The following is an 18,315-nucleotide window of genomic DNA, read 5'->3' on the forward strand; positions in this document are numbered from 1 at the left end:
TCTATATTATGCTCTTATTTATTATTAACACTTATAACAAAACAGATTTATTAAAAAATTGAAAATTGAAAATCAGAAAATTCATTCTGTCTTGTCGAGCTTTTTATGAAAAACTTTTTAACGACCGGTTTTATATTGTTTTCGTTAATTGTAATTTACCCCGTTAATAACTATAGTTTAATAATATATGCTAGTGGGTTCAAAAAACGTAAAAAGTTTCTTTCGCAAAAACTTTGGATGAATCGTAATAAGTTGCACTAATACTGAACTTTAGCGATTGATGGTGTTCTATAATTATTGATCAAAGCAGCGTCATATTTACAATATAGTACCTAATATTGTCGTCCCTTTTTCTTCTTTCTATTCGGTACTGAGCATTGTTATTGTTTCTCTTTTGGTTTTTATCACCCTTCTGCGTTAAACAAAAACCGTATTTTATTAGCAAGCTTCAATTTATTTATATATATTTTTTTTTTTAAATCCGATTGTTTAAGCCACCCCACATTTATCGTATACATTATCGTAGGAAAACTTCCCCGTCCTGTTGGAAACGATAATCTAAATGTGTTTCTCTGTGCATGTGACTCACACGTCACCGAACTCCTCTCTTTCTCTCGATTTCTATTTGACGGATCACTTAATACCACGTACGTTCCTTCCTCATGTACATAGTAATCTTGTATATTATTCCAGTAAGGTCCTAATCTGATACGACACGCCGAGACGACGCAACGCCCGCCACTCCCTTCATATAATACATATTATAGCGTACTATTTAATACGGCCCGGGATAATGTCCCTTATTCCGATTACAGACTTCACTCTTGTCGTCTTCGTCCCCACGGTTTTAATCCTGCCGCGAGCTCACAGTATTACGCTCAAAATCAATTGCTATTTCGTGGTGGAGAATAGTGGTGGTTGAAGGTGTCAAACGGAATTCGACTACACGTTGTTATTTTGCTTTATGAAAAGTTATATCTCTAGGTTTTCGTTCGCTCCTCTTGTTCTTTTTTTTCTATAGTTCCAACTCAGTGTCGTTGAATTGTATAATATGATTTATAATATTTTAATATTAATGGTATGCATTGTGCATACATTATTAATCAACAGAAATTCCGAATTTTCATGAAAAAAAAAACCGTTTATTATTTTGTTACTATTCTATTTTCAGTTTTATAAGTTTTTTCAAACTAACAAAAATAATGATTTTTCATAAAAAAAAAACTTTATCACACATAAATATATTAATTTACCCATGTCAAATAACAGTGTCGTTGAAATTTCAGTTCCATATTGTGTTATATATATGATATAATATATATATATATAAAAACTATATTATAAATTACAGTTTAACACTTAAAATAGCAATATACATTGTCTATAAAACGCACTTGGATTAACAAACATTTTTTCGTTGTTATTATTGATAATATAACTAGTTATAATAGTTTTATCTAGTTTTATAATAAAATTAATTTAATTCTGATTTTAATTATTGGTATTTTATTTCCAGGTTGTTTGTTAAACGATTCTTTGAGAAATCCACCAGATGTGCCACCGAGGAATCCCGGCACGATGAGTAGATTGAACGGTCGGCTGAAGGGTTCCGGTCAGGGATCCAATGCCGGCACGATGGTACATCTTGCAGGAGATCATCAACACCCGATGGACTTAGACTTTGAACCATCCAATTGTGTCATAAGAACTGCTTCTGGGTCCGTCTACATACAGCCGGGTATGAATCATTGTAATAATAAGATTTTTTCTTCATCTTTATTTCTGTTCCACTTAACTGAAAATATTTAACGATATCCTCTGAAATAAAAAAAAAAAAAAAAAAAAACGCCATTAGCAAACAATAACGATAAAAGACGGTTTCGAGAAAAGTTGGAGGGCTCTCAATTATTATTCCGAACACTGTCGTCGGAGAGAACGCCGAGCCGTTAATAATGCATCTAGAAATTCTCCTTTTAAAAATCATACAGTTGAGTTAACACTTTCTTAAGTGGAGGGGGAGGGACAATATTTTGAACTGATTATAATATTATATATAGCGCCTTAAAAAAAAAAAAAAAAACATTGTACAATATTAAATTTTAGTCTTTTTTTAAGTAAACTGTAGAATACATTTTTATTATAAATATAATTTATATTTTTATGTTTTTACAGACATGACGAAAAGTGTGTTGGACTACAAGAATACGTCATCGTGCAGTAGTCCTTCTAAGACTGATATTCACAAATCATCGGAAAGGTATGCTTAAAATATTCAATAACTGGTGGTTATACAAAACATTATATTATTAACGTTATCAGTTTAACTGGAAAAATTGACTTATGACTATATTCATTATTTATTATTATTTACAATCATTTATTTTGATATCTTGATCATGATTGATATGTTCAGTTTTTACCTATACCTAAACACGTGTCGGAAACAAGAATCGGGTGTCCCAGTGTCATACTTTTTTGTTTTGTTTTGGAGAGGGTTCGAAAACATAAATCAGTCATAATGAAAGGAGCCATTACGTATGGTATTGTTGGAATTATTTAATGGGGTTCGTTCTGAGAACTGTTTTGAAAAACGAATTCTAACTAGCAAATGGAAACGCCCGCAAATTGCTATTAAAAACAAAGAGGGTTCTGCTGACCACACGATTTCACCCCTCATCGTTTCTGTACAATGATATTTCTGTGATAAAAATCTCTCCAATATACATATATATATATAACTTATTGATATTTCTGGTGTGTATTTCAGCATTGAATTGGGATACCAGTAGCTACTGAGTACCGGGTAGAACTATAATACTTGTATTTACTATAGGTTTCGTTTCATCATCAACATAATAATCAATATAATAGTATAGGACAGTATTTATTGCATCAGTATTAGACATTTTTTTTACTGCACTCTAATAGGAATTTGTTTAGTGATGTCCATGCATCAAGTGGTGTATTTTTTAATTTTAATATCTTTTTTTTGAGTATAATGCATATTATTCAAGACTTTGACTTAAAAAAAATGAATAATGATTAAGTAATACATGTTAGATAGTATAATGAGATATTATAACAATACAAAAAAAAAGCATACTAATTAAAAATAATAAAAAATGAATAATAATTTAAAACATTTTATTATAATTCGTACCAATTACATAATGTGATGCCAAACTGAGCTTTTGAAATTTAATAATTTATTTTAAATCCCACTTCAGATCACTATTATATTATTATTATTATTTTTGTAACACAAATTTATTTTATGTAATACATTTGAATAATTTTGGTGATATTCAAAATAATATTTAATACATTATATTATTAACATTTTATATTTATATATTGCATATAGGTATAATTTATATTTACGTATTTTCGAATATTTAAATAAAATAAATATATATTTTAAATCGTATTATTTTCTGTTCAACTAAGAATTTTTCTAGTATTTTATTTAAAAGTATGGTGTGATTACAGGTGCTCTTTAGGTTACGGTGTAGGCATGCCGGTACTACCAGTCAGGAACAACTTGAGACGACCAACGTCTTCTCATCATTTTTCATCCGCGTCTCGATTCCAGTTCCAAAAAGGTTTCGCCTCCCGGTGTTCATGGAAGTGCTCGTCAATTGTATTAATAATTGTGTGTTTACTGATGGCTGTTGCGTTAACTTATATCACGTGTAAGTTTACAAAATACGTTTATTTTTACCAGTATTAAATATTAATTAAAAAAAAAAAAAAAAAAAAAAAAAAAAAACAAATACATTGATAATAATTTAAACAAAAACGAAAGAACGTATTTTATTTATTTAAATTAAAATACTTTTTCTTAAATTTCAATAAAAATATAACAGCATTACCTATCGACGATATAAATAAATATGAAAATTATCCATTTGGTTTACAGCATCCAATCTCTTGCGGTTATCGTACCAAGGTCCAGCATCGTGTTCGGTGCTGGTCGACGAGAACGGTGGAAATGGTGACTCACTGGCCATACCGAAATCGCTGAACCACTCGAAATCAACTTCGGAAAACACAGGTAGGTGGCGTCCCCGAAACCCAGAAACCCGAGCACGTAGTAAACGTAGTTTGGAACGACAACGTCAAAATCACCGACCATTGGACTTGCTTGACGGCGGTGATAATGACGTTGGAGCTAACGGTGATGGTACGGTAGTGCAGCATGATAACCTGGTAAAAAATAGTTTATTCTCTCGCACGCTTTATGCACGCACTAACAGAGCTTTACCCCGACAATTGTACGACGCCGTGGTGGAAGTAAAGTCTTCGTCGTCCAAACAGTCACCATTGACGCGTAGAAATCGAAAACGGCAGGCGTCTGACATGATTGTGTATCGGAAGGATTCCAATGACGACGAAGACGATAACAGTCATGAATGGGAACGTGGACATCGTGCCGTTAGATCCCGAGCACCGTATCCGGGTAAATTTGACGATAGCGTCTGACGACGGTTCAGCTGGAAGCCCGATGTACGCCTTGTCCCTGTCATTGCCCAGAGCCGACCAGGTTGTTGAACCCGTAAGAACCGCTCCCGTCGCTAATCCGCTGAACTCTATGCCACCGTTGCAATCGTCCGGCGCAGAGTGCGATTGTTTCTGTCCGTGTCTCGATCAGGACGACGATGACGGCAATCCGATGACCACGACTAATATCATACCTACAAACCCGACATTAACGCCGTTCGATAACATGACGTCCGATACGATTTGGACGACTGAGTTTTCCACGACCGAATATCCCGAACGAACTGTGGACGCAGTTTCGTGTCCTCCTCCCGTTTTGCTGTTTTGTGACACAGGTAAGTCGTCAATATCTCATTTAAAAATAATAAAACGACGAAAATAATGGCGACGACTACCAACAACTTAAGCTGGACCATAAAAGTAACTTCATACAATTTGAAGTTTAATACCTCTAATGAATTTGCAGGTTTTTTTTAAATATATTTTTTTAATAATTTAGTAATTTGATTAGTACACGGTGATTGGAAATATAGTATATCTTATTTGCGTTGTATTGGATTCTGTAGATGGTTTTGGTAGTGGTGCTTACAATTTCTTTAATTTTTTAGTAGTTTAGTTGATTTTATTTATAGTATTAATATAATTGGTTATTGTTGTTTTACGTATTTACCAACAGCAATAATCGTTATTGTGTTTCGTAGAAATACGAAAACTGTAGCTTACATATTATTTGCTGTTGTATTAATATTTTATGAGTTTAATAATATCATAAGTATAATTTGCACGATAAACTTTAATAGTTCCCATTATATACTTCATAAACATATTAATTTACAGTTTAAACTAACTATAATAAATGTATATTCGATTTATCAATCAACAAATAATTTAAACGAATAATGACATTTTATTTTTATAAATATTTGATAATTTGTGTAAATTGAATATGAAATAGGTTTAAATAATTTCCATAAGGAAATACGATTAAAATTAAACGCACGTAGTTATACTGGTAGGCAATTTATTGATGTTGCAATGTGCTACAAAATTACTTTGTTAACTTGGTCGTTTATTGGTCAATATTATATAAAAAAAAAAACATTTCACATATTTATTTATTAATTTATTCATAAATCCTCTGGTACAAGAAAAAAAATATAATAATTAACTAATATTTTATTCTGTAGATTTAATTACATTTTACATTTGATAAAAAAAAGAAAATAAAACTATTTATTTTCTCATAGTTTTATACATTTTAGCGGCATATAAAATTATTGACCTGGTAGCATATTGCAATGTTTAATGTGAATTAGTGGATTTTTACTTATTATTTCGTTTGTCGTATAGGGTCAAAGTTATTCCCAGTAAGGACTGCACCACCCGACGGTACTACTTTTGCGCAGATAACATTAGGCGATAAAATTGATGGAGAAATACCGGCGTTCGGCTACTGGAATGTCCAGTTTTATCATCCGCGGGCTGCCTACGTTCGGTTTAACTATGACTTTCCGAGAGGCGCCAGCATTGCCGTGTACGGGCGAAGGAACGCACTGCCCACGCACACCCAATACGAGATATTGGAGTTGCTCAATGGCTTTCAATCACGACAGACCCGGTCTACACACGTGAGTTTTTCTAACATTTTAATACGTCTATACGTTTGCCAGTTTTAGTAATTTAATAACATAGTAACAATATATACTATGATTTACTACATATTAATTTAATTGGAATAAAAATTTCCAATATTAAAACTATAATAAAACAATTGGATTATATATTGCTCTTTATACAATAATAAGTTTAAAATAAAAATTCAAAAACAATCTGACAACTTTTTACAAATATAAAATACCTCAAAAAATATATATAGACATTATTGTAAAAGTTTAATATACAATAAAATAACATCTTGTATTTTTTTAGTTAAGATTTAAATAACATTAATTAGGAGGTTTACTTGTAGTGTAATATGTTTTTAAATAAACTATTAAAATAAAATAAATTGTATACTTATTTTATTATAAAATGAATTTTGTTTTAATTTATAGTAGTATCATTTATTTTTTTAAAACAAGTTAGAATATATTATAAAGTATACTTGTGTATCAAATATAACGTCACGTAAAATAATTAATTGACTATGATAAGTGATTTCCATCATTATAAATAAACATGACGATTCAATGTAAAAATTACAATTATTGGCATTTGATAGGTAATCGAGTTATCTTTTGTAGAGTACATATTAATAATTACATAATTAGATAAATACCATAGCATAATTTAATTTAACTTTGATAATGTTATTGGAAATAAGGTCAAATGTTTAAAATATTATTTTGAGGAACCAACTAAAATGTCTGTTGATTATATTTTAGTATAATATTAATCGATTAAATACATATTTTAATATAAATAATGGTATTAATTTTACAGTCAATTATTAAAAAGGAAGTTACACATTATCTGGAACCAGGCCACTGGTTTGTATCGATGTATAATGACGATGGAGATTTAACTACGGTGACGTTTTCGGCATCAGTATCGCAAGATATGACTTTGAGCTGCCCTAATGGATGTAGTGGTAAAGGGGAATGCATGGTAGGCCATTGTCAGTGTAACCCTGGATTTAGCGGAGACGACTGCAGTGACAGTAAGTAGACTAACCCTATACTCTGATTTTTATTATTATTTTTTTTTCTACAGGCGTATCTCTGAATTCAAACACTTCGGCCATTTTTAGATTCATTCACGTTTTATTTAAAATTGTTTACTAACAATTTTTTAACATATATGTTTCATATTATATTGCTTTATCATTATTATTTTTTCACTATGCATAACATTATTATTTGAAAATAATTGATTTTCGTGTTAAGAATGATGATACTATATAGTACCATATGTTACTAATGTATTTTTATTTAAACGCATAATATTTGAGGTGTGCTTTCAAAGCATGTAAACATTTGTATTGCTACAATTTTATAACAAGCTGTTCGCAATGGAATGCTCAAATAGTAATTTTTATTTTTCCATTAAAGGCGTGTGCCCAGTATTATGTAGCCAAAGAGGCGAGTACATAAATGGCGAATGTCAGTGCAACCCTGGATGGAAAGGCAAAGAGTGTAATTTAAGGCACGATGAATGTGAAGTACCGGATTGTAATGGCCATGGTTACTGCACAAATGGTAAATGTATTTGTGCACTTGGTTTCAAAGGGAAATTTTGTTCTGAAGGTAATGTTTTGAAAAATCAACTATCAACAAATTCAAAGCATAGTAATTTATAATTATTTCATTTAACTATGTAGTGGACTGCCCAAATCCAAATTGTAGTGGCCACGGGGTATGCGTTGAAGGAACTTGTATTTGCAAAAAAGGTTGGAAAGGCGTCAACTGTGACGAAATGGATAAAGATGCGCTACAATGTTTACCCGATTGTTCGGGACACGGGACATTTGATTTGGAAGCACAGACATGTCAGTGTGAACCCATGTGGTCTGGTGAAGATTGTTCCAAAGGTAAAATATATTTCCTTCGTTCTTAAGTTTATATACGCAAATAAAGCATGAAAAAAAATGTTTAAGTAATCATAAACGCATCATGGATTTTTTATTATTACATTTTTCGTCCGATGATTATTTTAAGATTTAATGTGGATAATATATTATTTTTTAGAACTGTGTGACTTGGACTGTGGCACACATGGTCATTGTGTAGGTGACACTTGTTCCTGTCACTCTGGTTGGTCTGGCCAATATTGTAATTCCAAACTATGCGATAGCCGATGCAATGAGCATGGACAGTGCAAAAATGGCACTTGTTTGTGTGTCACTGGTTGGAATGGAAAGCATTGTACGCTCGAAGGATGTCCAAACAGTTGTTCTGGACACGGGCAGTGCCGGGTAAACGGTGATAACGTATGGCAGTGTAAATGTGCCGATGGATGGGATGGCCTAGATTGCAATACTCAATTAGAACGGGATTGTAACGATAATATTGATAATGACAAAGGTGATTATAAAAAACAGTAAGAGAGTAAAACCTCACGGATCCATAAAAAATACTCGTAAAATGTGTAAAAATGTAATTAGCCTCACAATATTATCCCACCATGATAGGTATAGACATACAAAGGTTGGATTTAAATTAATTTAAACCTCCAAAAATGTCTTCATATTTTTGAACCTATGATCATGTAAAATATTAATTAGGGAGTGGGACAACTTTATTATGGACAATGTCAAAATTTATCCAAATGTCGTATTTTTATGTAAAATATATAATTAATAATAATATTGTGTTTGTGCAGATGGTCTTATGGATTGCGAGGATCCAGAATGTTGTTTAAACCATTTGTGTCGTAGTAGTCAGCACTGCGTATCATCGCCAAAGCCCATTGACATTCTCTTGCGGAAACAGCCTCCGGCAATAACTGCATCATTTTTTGAACGAACAAAGTTTTTAATCGAAGAAGGCAGTCTACAAAATTATGTTAGACCTGATACATTCAATGAAAGGTAATTTTTAAGTATATTATTATTATTATTATTTTTATTTTTATTTTTGTAATGACTATAACTCATACTTTGTTGTACTCGGGGAACGAATAGGACTAGTAAATTACTAGAAATTCCGTAGTTCTCCAAAATGTTAAAATATTGCATTATTGAGAGAATATCGGAATGCCAGAAAATGATAAACACATATCGATGTATTATATAAATTGAAATTCTTAAGTGACTGTGTTTATTGTGTATGGTGTTACCTTCAATGTTTTCTGTCTTGAATCTTTCTATTGAAACTGCGTTGTGCCCATGTGAAAATATCCTTTCCTCAATTTTCCAATCTCCATTGATTAAATGTCGTTAGCATCACTTCTTGACATATGCATACAAACAATATCAGATTAAATAAATTTAAAAATGTTTTCTGTTTACTCATTTTTTTTTTTTCATTCAATTTTTATAATATGCAAATGTTGAAAGGTAGTGCTTGCATTTAACATTACAATTAATGACTACCAAGCAGCTTAATGTGTACCTATGCTTAATGTGTACTAATAGGGATTCATATTTTTCATTAACAATTGCGTAAAAAAAAAAAACAATTAAATAAAAATATCTATATACTTTTTTTTTATTACTTAACTAAAGCCTAACGCTTTCTTTCGAATATTATCTTGTTTCCAGCATTTTCTGGAGTCACTTCAACACGAGGTAAGAAATGGCCATAGTTTGCCCAGAATGGATTTTGTTTTTGTATTATTTTTGAAGGGAAATATAACTCCTTTTATTTTTTACGGGTGTTTTTATTCTCTTACGTCTTCTCCTATATATTTCGCTTAGCAAAAATTAGCATTTTTCACACAATTATATTTTAATAAAAAATAAAAAAATTATAAAATAAAATTCACATTAATTTTCGAATGAATTAACTTTCAATGCGTATTAGTAATAAAATATTGATAGACCTTTCATCATTACTATACGATATGTTTAATTAAATATATTTCACCATTTGATTAGGAATAAAATGAGCTTTCGCTTGCATGACCTATACGCTTTTATCCAAAAAAACCCTTTGTATTGTGTACTCGTCAAAGCTTTATTCTTCATTTGTAGTTGTATATGTTTGTGTTGTTTTAATAAATTGTGACGTTTTGTGTTTGGTTCCGTTAACTGGAAATAATTAGATACGTAACACAAATTCTATCACTTGATGCTTTGTCGTATGGTTTATAAATAATCATTCAAGTGAAATGTATTTTAACATTGTAATTTTGTGTACCTAATCAAATTCAAAAATACATACACTCGCTGGGGGGGAAATATATAAATTAATTAAATTAAAATTGTTTTACAGTTTAAAAATAAAAAAGTGACGTAATATCATCCCAGATTAATTTCCTTTTACTTAGTTGAATATTGTTTTATTATTTTTTTATTATTATTATTGTTTTAACATTTTTATGCATAGCACGTTAAATACAGTAAATTAGATTTTTTGGTTTTTAATTCAAACTCAAGAAAACATTAGAATTAAACAAAATATTTATTTTATTTAGCCGATCAGCTGTTATTCGTGGTCGAGTTGTTACGTCAACTGGAATGGGATTAATGGGTGTTCGTGTTAGCACGAACATTGCACCCGAAGGATTCACATTAACTCGTGAAGATGGTTGGTTTGATTTATTAGTAAATGGAGGAGGAGCTGTAACTTTGCAGTTTGGTAGAAGCCCATTTAAAGCACAAACTCAAATTGTAAACGTACCTTGGAATGAGGTAATATTTATTTGGATGATTGGAAATTTAAAATTATATAAATAAACTAATTTTTTCGTTTAAATTATAAATTGGTAGATCGTTATTATTGAGACAATATTGATGTCATTGACTGACGATAAAGGTATTCAACTTAGCGGACAAGCTTGTAAAGCTCATGATTATGATCTTATGAAACCCGTCGTATTAGCGTCTTGGAAACATGGTTTTCAAGGATCTTGGTCCGATAAAAGTGCAGTTTTAGCGGAATCGCAGGTTAATAGTTTATTTTGTATTATTTATTTAATAGTGTGTATTTTTCAACTTTTATATTTAAATGTACTATATACATTAATATTTTAATTAAAATATATAATTTAAATTAGGTCGTCCAAGAAACCTTCCAGATTCCAGGAACAGGGTTAAATTTGGTTTACCATAGCTCTAGATCAGCTGGATATTTATCTACAATACAATTACAACTTACACCCGAGACAATTCCGCCAACTTTGAAATTGATTCACTTAAGAATAACCATTGAAGGAATACTTTTTGAAAAGATATTCGAGGCTGATCCTGTTATAAAATATACATACGCTTGGAATAGACTTAATGTTTATCGCCAAAACGTATATGGAGTTACAACAGCCTTGGTTAAGGTCGGATATGAGTATACCGATTGCCGAAATATTGTTTGGGATGTTCAGACAACCAAACTAAGTGGAAATGATATGAGTATTTCAGAAGTAGGCTCTTGGAATCTAGATATTCACCATCGTTACAACTTTCATGAAGGGATACTGCAAAAGGGTGATGGATCGAATATTTATTTGAAACAAAAGCCTAGAATTATACTGACTACTATGGGTGATGGACATCAAAGACCATTAGATTGTGTAGATTGTGATGGTGATAATGGATTAAAACAAAGACTTTTGGCTCCAGTCGCATTAGCTTCTGCCCCTGATGGCTCGATATATGTTGGTGATTTTAATCTGATTCGACGTATCATGACAGACGGTACAGTTAAAACCGTTGTCAGATTAAAGTGAGAATACAATTTATTATTAATTTTAGTTGTTGTAAAACAAAATATTAATTTTATATTATTGTATTTCATAGTGTTACAAGGGTTTCATATCGGTATCATATCGCTGTTAGTCCTTTAGATGGATCATTGTTTATTTCTGATCCAGAGAGTCATCAAATTCTAAAAGTTAAAAACCCAAATAACTTTTCTGACCCAGATCATAATTGGGAACCAGCAGTTGGTTCGGGTGAACGTTGTCTACCAGGAGATGAAGCACATTGTGGAGATGGTGCATTAGCTAGAGATGCAAAACTAGCTTACCCCAAAGGTATATACATACCAATAAATAGTTTTAATATTAAATAAAAATAAAAAAAATCTATAAAAATACAATTTTTATTTTATTTTAGGTGTTGCCATATCTTCAGATAATATTTTATACTTTGCCGATGGAACAAACATTCGAATGGTGGACAAAGATGGTTTAGTATCTACTTTGATTGGTAACCATATGCATAAATCACACTGGAAACCTATACCATGTGAAGGGACTTTAAATACGGGTGAAGTGCATCTAAGGTGGCCAACTGATCTTAGTATCAACCCCTTAGATAACACTTTACACATTATCGACGACCATATGGTACTGAAATTGACCACAGACAACCGATTAAAAGTTATTGCTGGCCGTCCAATGCACTGTCCACCCGTTGGACGTATTGGTTTAAATACAGATCAAGAACTAGCTATACAAACTGCGTTAGTTATGCCTCAGAGTATTGCATTTGCACCTAATGGAAATATGTATGTCGCTGAATCGGATTCACAGAGAACAAATAGGATTAGAGTTATAAGTAAGTTTCGGTATTTGTTAATACAATTATTTTAATACATGCGTTTTGGTTTATAAAACGAATAATTTATTTTAATTTCTTTAGTCGTCTAAAACCAATTAATATATACCAGGGTGGCCAAACTTTTTTGGTAGTGATCTACCTAAAATATATTTCACCTTTGAGGATCGACTTCCATAAAAATGTTTTTTTATTATTGAATAACTATAATTATTAAGAAAGATACTTGTATAAAATGTATATAAATATACAACAAGTGTTCTAATTTAATTACTAAAATCAATTTTAACATGATCGACTTTAAAATTGTTTGCGATTGGCCGCCCCTGATATACTGTCAAAATTATTTGTTTCAAAAGGACGTTAAATGATAATTCTGATTAGTAATTTTATTTTATAATACGTAGGTATCTTATTAATTTCATCATACAGTAAATCACTGTAATACAGGCATTTAAAAAATAATAATCAATAGAACCAAAAATATTTAATAGAATACTATTATTTCACATAATAATACTTATTGTTATTATTATGATTATGAACTCATGAGTCACTACCAACGTATCGTATAATGGTGTAAATAAATACATGATATAAATAGTTTAATATTATGAATTGAAAATTTCATTGAGTATAAAAAATGATAATTTATAAAATTATGAGTAATAAAGAAATGTTTCAAATTTATATGGTAAATAGTTTGTTATAAAACTACATCGATTAAAAAAAAAAAAAAATTAATTTATAAAATGTATTGATTGAAATTGTATAAACTTTTAATTTTAAAGATAAAAGCATTTTTTCTACTATTAAGTATTTTCAGACACATAAAAAATTCACATCATTTTAAAACCAACTCATTGACTAGCTAAGAATCTAAAACAGAATGTAGATCATTTATTAATTATGTTTAAACATTATAGTTACATACCTTCGAAAGAGTAGAAGGTCATTTTCTAATCTATTTAGGATGTGCATGATTTAGGTACATTAAACATGATTCAATTCAGAAAATTATTTTTTAAATTACACAATGAGTGTTATATAACTATAAATTCATACTGCACATATTGTATATTCATATTTATTTATTTTTAATATAATTTAAACTAATTTAATATATAAGTAATTATTACTTATAATTATTTAAAATATAATATTATTAGTTTTCAAAGTTTAAAATTCGTAGTGCTTATGTAATATTATTTTGTATTTAATCATAAATTATATTATATAAATAACAAACTTATATAATAACTCTAACTTAAATTTTAATAATTTTTATATTTTAGGCACTGAAGGTAAGATTTCTCGTTTTGCTGGTACGGAGTCAAAATGTAATTGTTTGGACCGTGGGTGTGACTGTTATGAAGAAGATCATTATTTAGCAGCGACGGCAAAGTTTAATACAATTTCGTCAATCACTATATCTCCCGATGGTGTAATCCATGTCGCAGATCAAGCAAATTATAGGTAGGTTTCAAAAATATATGTATTTTAGCATTTTAGCTGTATTTTTATTATTTATTTATAAAATCTAATAAATATTTCAGAATAAGATCTATTATGTCGAGGTCTCCTGAAGCTACAGCTACACGTGAATATGAAGTTTACTCGCCGACCACTCAAGAACTTTATGTTTTCAACCGTTTTGGCCAACATATCACAACTCGTAATATTCTTACTGGAGAGACTAGTTATCAATTCACTTACAATCAATTCACCAGTAGTGGAAAACTAAGTTCTGTTACTGATGCAGCTGGAAATAAAGTGTTCTTATTAAGAGATCATGCTCAGCAAGTCAATTCAATCGAAAATACTAAGGGTCAGAAATGTAGATTACGAATGTCTCGTATGAAACTATTAACGGAGGTTAACACTCCAGATAATTACAATATAACTTTTGATTATTATGGGCCGTCTGGCTTATTACGATCAAAGTTAGATTCAGCTGGTAGAGGTTATGTGTACACTTACGATGATTTTGGACGATTAACTGGCGCTGTTACACCTACTGGAAAACTCATTAGATTGGCATTTGACTTGAGCGTAAAAGGAGCAACTGTAATGGTATATAACGATGATAGTCAACCAACAACAATGTTAATTAAGGGGACGTCTGTAGAAACAAAATTAGGTATATTTTTCATTTTCATTTGATCTATTATAATTTAAATAAATTATGTAAATACTTATACAATTGGTTTTTTTTATTAGGTGGTTCAGAAGAACATACTTCAATAACCAGTGAAGGTGATATTGTATCGGAAACATCTTGGGGAAACCGAGTGACAATTGAGTCAGTTCCTTATGCAGTACTAATGGAAGCTAACTCAGTATTAGTAGAAAGTTACCCCGTACCGGGAAAATTAAAAACCGAAATAGGATCTGAATTAGCAAATAGGTTTGAATGGAGATACTATCTAAGAGGACAATCAGGAGGCAAATTAAAACCTGGTGAAGGTAATAATATCTCTATATAAGAATAAATAATATTATTATATAAATCCAATTTTAAAATTAAAACATTTAATTTACAGCCAAATCTGTTGCCCAAGTGGGTAAAAAATTACGAATAAACGGTGAAAACATTGTATCTCTCGAGTTTGACAGAGATAGTGCGACCGTGGCAGCATTTATTGACGAACATATTGAATTATTAAATATAACCTACGATATCGCTGGAAGACCGTTTAGATGGGGACCTAGGTAAATTATTGTCAAATTATTTTATGTATTATACATATATTATTTAACTTGATTAAACTGTATCTATTTACTTTTTTAATAGGAACAAAATATATTCAGAAGTGGAGTTGACATACGATCGTTTTAGTCGACTTAGTGTATGGCGTTGGGGTGACCTTAAAGAAATATACGGCTATGATAGGGCCGGTCGATTAGCTGAAATTCGTTATGCAGATGGCAAATCTACGCTTTACGTTTTCAAAGATATGTTTAGTAGCTTGGTAAGTTTTTAAATTTTAACAAACCTATGTTTATAAATATTTAATAAACATTTATTGTACAGCCATTGAAAGTGACTACCCCAAGAGGTAGTGATTACCTGTTACAATACGACGAATCTGGTGCTCTTCAATCACTAACAACTCCTAGAGGACACATACACGCGTTTTCAATACAAACCTCATTAGGTTTCTATAAGTATCAATATCATTCACCAGTAAGCCCACACCCATATGAATTAAGATACGATGACAACACAAATATTTTGGCGAAAATTTATCCACATCAATCTGGCCGTGTATCTTACTTATATGACCAACATGGAAACATTGAAATAATATTAGCTGGTATGCATAACTAATATTATTTTGAGTTAATCACAAATTTTAATAATAATATATTTTTTAAGGTATGTTATCTATACATTATACTTATCAAGCTAATACAAATTTGGTAAAAAATATAAATGTTGTTGAACCTGGTTTTGAGTTAAAACACGAAATTCGTTATCATCTGGGTATGATCAAAGATGAACGTTATTTGTTCAGTGCAAAATGTGGATTACATAATACGCATTTGAAGTAAGTTAAATACATGAAGCTTAATATGTATGACTACACAATTACTATTTTCCTCATTATTTAATTTTATAATTATTATTTTTTAGGTACCAAGTAGATGGTAATGCACGAGTAACTTCCATTGATGTCACTATCGGTAACAAAGAACTCTCACAGTTAAAACTGAAATATAATCAAAATATTGGGACACTAGAAAGCATAAGTGACTTAAGAATTTACAAAAATACTTTTAATAAGACTGTCATACATGATACTGCTAAACAATTTTTCTCTATATCTGAGTATGACAATCATGGTCGTCTGAAATCTATAATGACCAACATAAAGTCTATGGATGTGTATAGGTAAGATTTTGTGTAAATATTTTTGTGAGCATTCAATGTAAATAAACAATTATTGATTTTTTTTTTTTTATATATAGAATGGAATTAGAATATGATGTCAGAAATAGAATTTCATCTCAAAAGATTACTCTGGGCAGAACAAAAATTCAAAACACAATGACTTACAGTGCCGATGGTCATTTGTTTGAAGTGGCTGGTAGTAACGACTGGAAGTATATCTACGATGAAAATGGCAATGTTATTGGTGTCATGGATTATGGTCAAAAATTGACATTGGGTTACGATGTCGGTGATAGAGTGGTTCAGGTGAGAAAGGGTCTAGATTTCTAATTTATTACCACTACTTAAAATTCATAGATATGTATTAGAACGATAAAATATGTAATAATATACTTTATAACTAAAACAAAAATGTAAATTTATAGGTAGCTGATGTTCAACTTTATAGTTATGATACACGAGGTTTTGTATCTAAACGAGGTGAAACACACTTAAACTATAACGACATGGGATTACTTAGTGATGCTACCGAAAGTGACCGTTTTAGTGTTTCTTATTACTATGATCACAAAAATCGCTTGTTAGGTATCAGAAACACAGGTGAAAACGTAACTCAATTCCTTTATACTGATCCTCAACGGCCTAATTTAGTAATGGCCATACACTACCCAAGTACAGGAAGAACTTTCCATTACTTGTATGATGATCGTAACACTTTGATTGCAATTGATTCACCTGAACAAAGGTAAGTTACATAAAATAAAATAATATTGCATGTTATAATTAATTTATTTGTGTTTATGTTAGGTTCTTTGTTGCTACTGATCAAAACGGATCACCATTGGCTGTTTTCGATGTTTCTGGAAACATAATTAAAGAAATTACAAGAACTCCATTTGGTGGGCTCATAAAAGATAGCCATCCAGACTTATACATTCCAATCGACTTCCATGGCGGAATTTTGGATCCGCATACTAGACTTATTTATCTTGATAAAAAGTGGTATGACTCTTCTGTTGGTCAATGGATTACTCCTGACTGGGAACGATTATCGTCAAGACTTAGCTATCCCACGGACATATTTATCTATAGATTCCAAAATAATGACCCAATCAGTTCGAGTAGCGCACAAAATATTAATTACATGACAGGTACGAAATAAAACTATTATCAAACATTTTATAAAACATCAATAAATACGTGCTATATTATATTATTAATTGACTGTGTCTTATAGACTTGAATAGTTGGTTGAAACTTTACGGTTATGATATTGGAAACATGATCGGATCGTCTTACACGAGAACTCAACTACATCAGCCAAGCGCAAAGGTGTCCTCTCCACAACTTACGCCTCAGTTTAATGTCGTGTCTGGACTTCAGTGTATTGTGGAAAAGGTATTTGAAAAATAGCTATGAATGTTATAAACACGATAGTAACTAACGTTTCTATTAATTTTTTCTCCTGAAGGAAATGTCATTGTTTGGTGAATTTGGATTCATTCCTGAGCCACTATTGAAGATGGAAACACAGACGAGAAACCTGTTGCCAAGAGTGGCATTCCAGAGATCCATATTCGGCGAAGGTGTGCTGGTGTCGCGTAGCAACGAAGGTCTAGCGTTGATATCCGTGGTGGACGGAGATAACAGCGTCGTACAAGATGTTGTCATGTCCGTGTTCAACGGGTCGTATTTCTTGGACTTGCATTTTGAACAACACGACAAGGATCTATTCTATTTTGTCAAGGTACAGTTTTTTCGATTG

The 18,315-nt window shown here is 31.0% G+C and overlaps 1 protein-coding gene across 4 annotated transcripts in view; it reads left to right on the forward strand.

Annotated features, from left to right (window-relative positions):
- LOC113548785 (teneurin-m) overlaps positions 1-18,315 on the forward strand; it is a 68,051-nt gene that overhangs the window by 47,985 nt on the left and 1,751 nt on the right. For 2 of the 4 annotated variants that reach the window (XM_026949847.1, XM_026949848.1), the window contains exons 3-31: positions 1,517-1,738; positions 2,173-2,257; positions 3,490-3,692; positions 3,920-4,054; positions 5,851-6,128; positions 6,943-7,159; positions 7,551-7,745; positions 7,820-8,029; positions 8,187-8,522; positions 8,821-9,028; positions 9,701-9,727; positions 10,576-10,792; positions 10,871-11,047; positions 11,158-11,819; positions 11,894-12,129; positions 12,212-12,655; positions 13,951-14,131; positions 14,212-14,795; positions 14,876-15,121; positions 15,199-15,367; positions 15,450-15,627; positions 15,690-15,972; positions 16,035-16,206; positions 16,293-16,550; positions 16,628-16,856; positions 16,976-17,295; positions 17,358-17,701; positions 17,788-17,948; positions 18,022-18,297. In XM_026949847.1, coding sequence (XP_026805648.1) covers positions 1,517-1,738; positions 2,173-2,257; positions 3,490-3,692; positions 3,920-4,054; positions 5,851-6,128; positions 6,943-7,159; positions 7,551-7,745; positions 7,820-8,029; positions 8,187-8,522; positions 8,821-9,028; positions 9,701-9,727; positions 10,576-10,792; positions 10,871-11,047; positions 11,158-11,819; positions 11,894-12,129; positions 12,212-12,655; positions 13,951-14,131; positions 14,212-14,795; positions 14,876-15,121; positions 15,199-15,367; positions 15,450-15,627; positions 15,690-15,972; positions 16,035-16,206; positions 16,293-16,550; positions 16,628-16,856; positions 16,976-17,295; positions 17,358-17,701; positions 17,788-17,948; positions 18,022-18,297 — 7,253 coding nt within the window. The remainder of the gene's footprint in view (positions 1-1,516; positions 1,739-2,172; positions 2,258-3,489; positions 3,693-3,919; positions 4,055-5,850; positions 6,129-6,942; positions 7,160-7,550; positions 7,746-7,819; positions 8,030-8,186; positions 8,523-8,820; positions 9,029-9,700; positions 9,728-10,575; positions 10,793-10,870; positions 11,048-11,157; positions 11,820-11,893; positions 12,130-12,211; positions 12,656-13,950; positions 14,132-14,211; positions 14,796-14,875; positions 15,122-15,198; positions 15,368-15,449; positions 15,628-15,689; positions 15,973-16,034; positions 16,207-16,292; positions 16,551-16,627; positions 16,857-16,975; positions 17,296-17,357; positions 17,702-17,787; positions 17,949-18,021; positions 18,298-18,315) is intronic. The other 2 variants (XM_026949849.1, XM_026949850.1) reach the window with 2 other exon arrangements.

Source organism: Rhopalosiphum maidis, chromosome 1, assembly GCF_003676215.2.
Source record: "Rhopalosiphum maidis isolate BTI-1 chromosome 1, ASM367621v3, whole genome shotgun sequence".
Taxonomy (NCBI): domain Eukaryota; kingdom Metazoa; phylum Arthropoda; class Insecta; order Hemiptera; family Aphididae; genus Rhopalosiphum; species Rhopalosiphum maidis.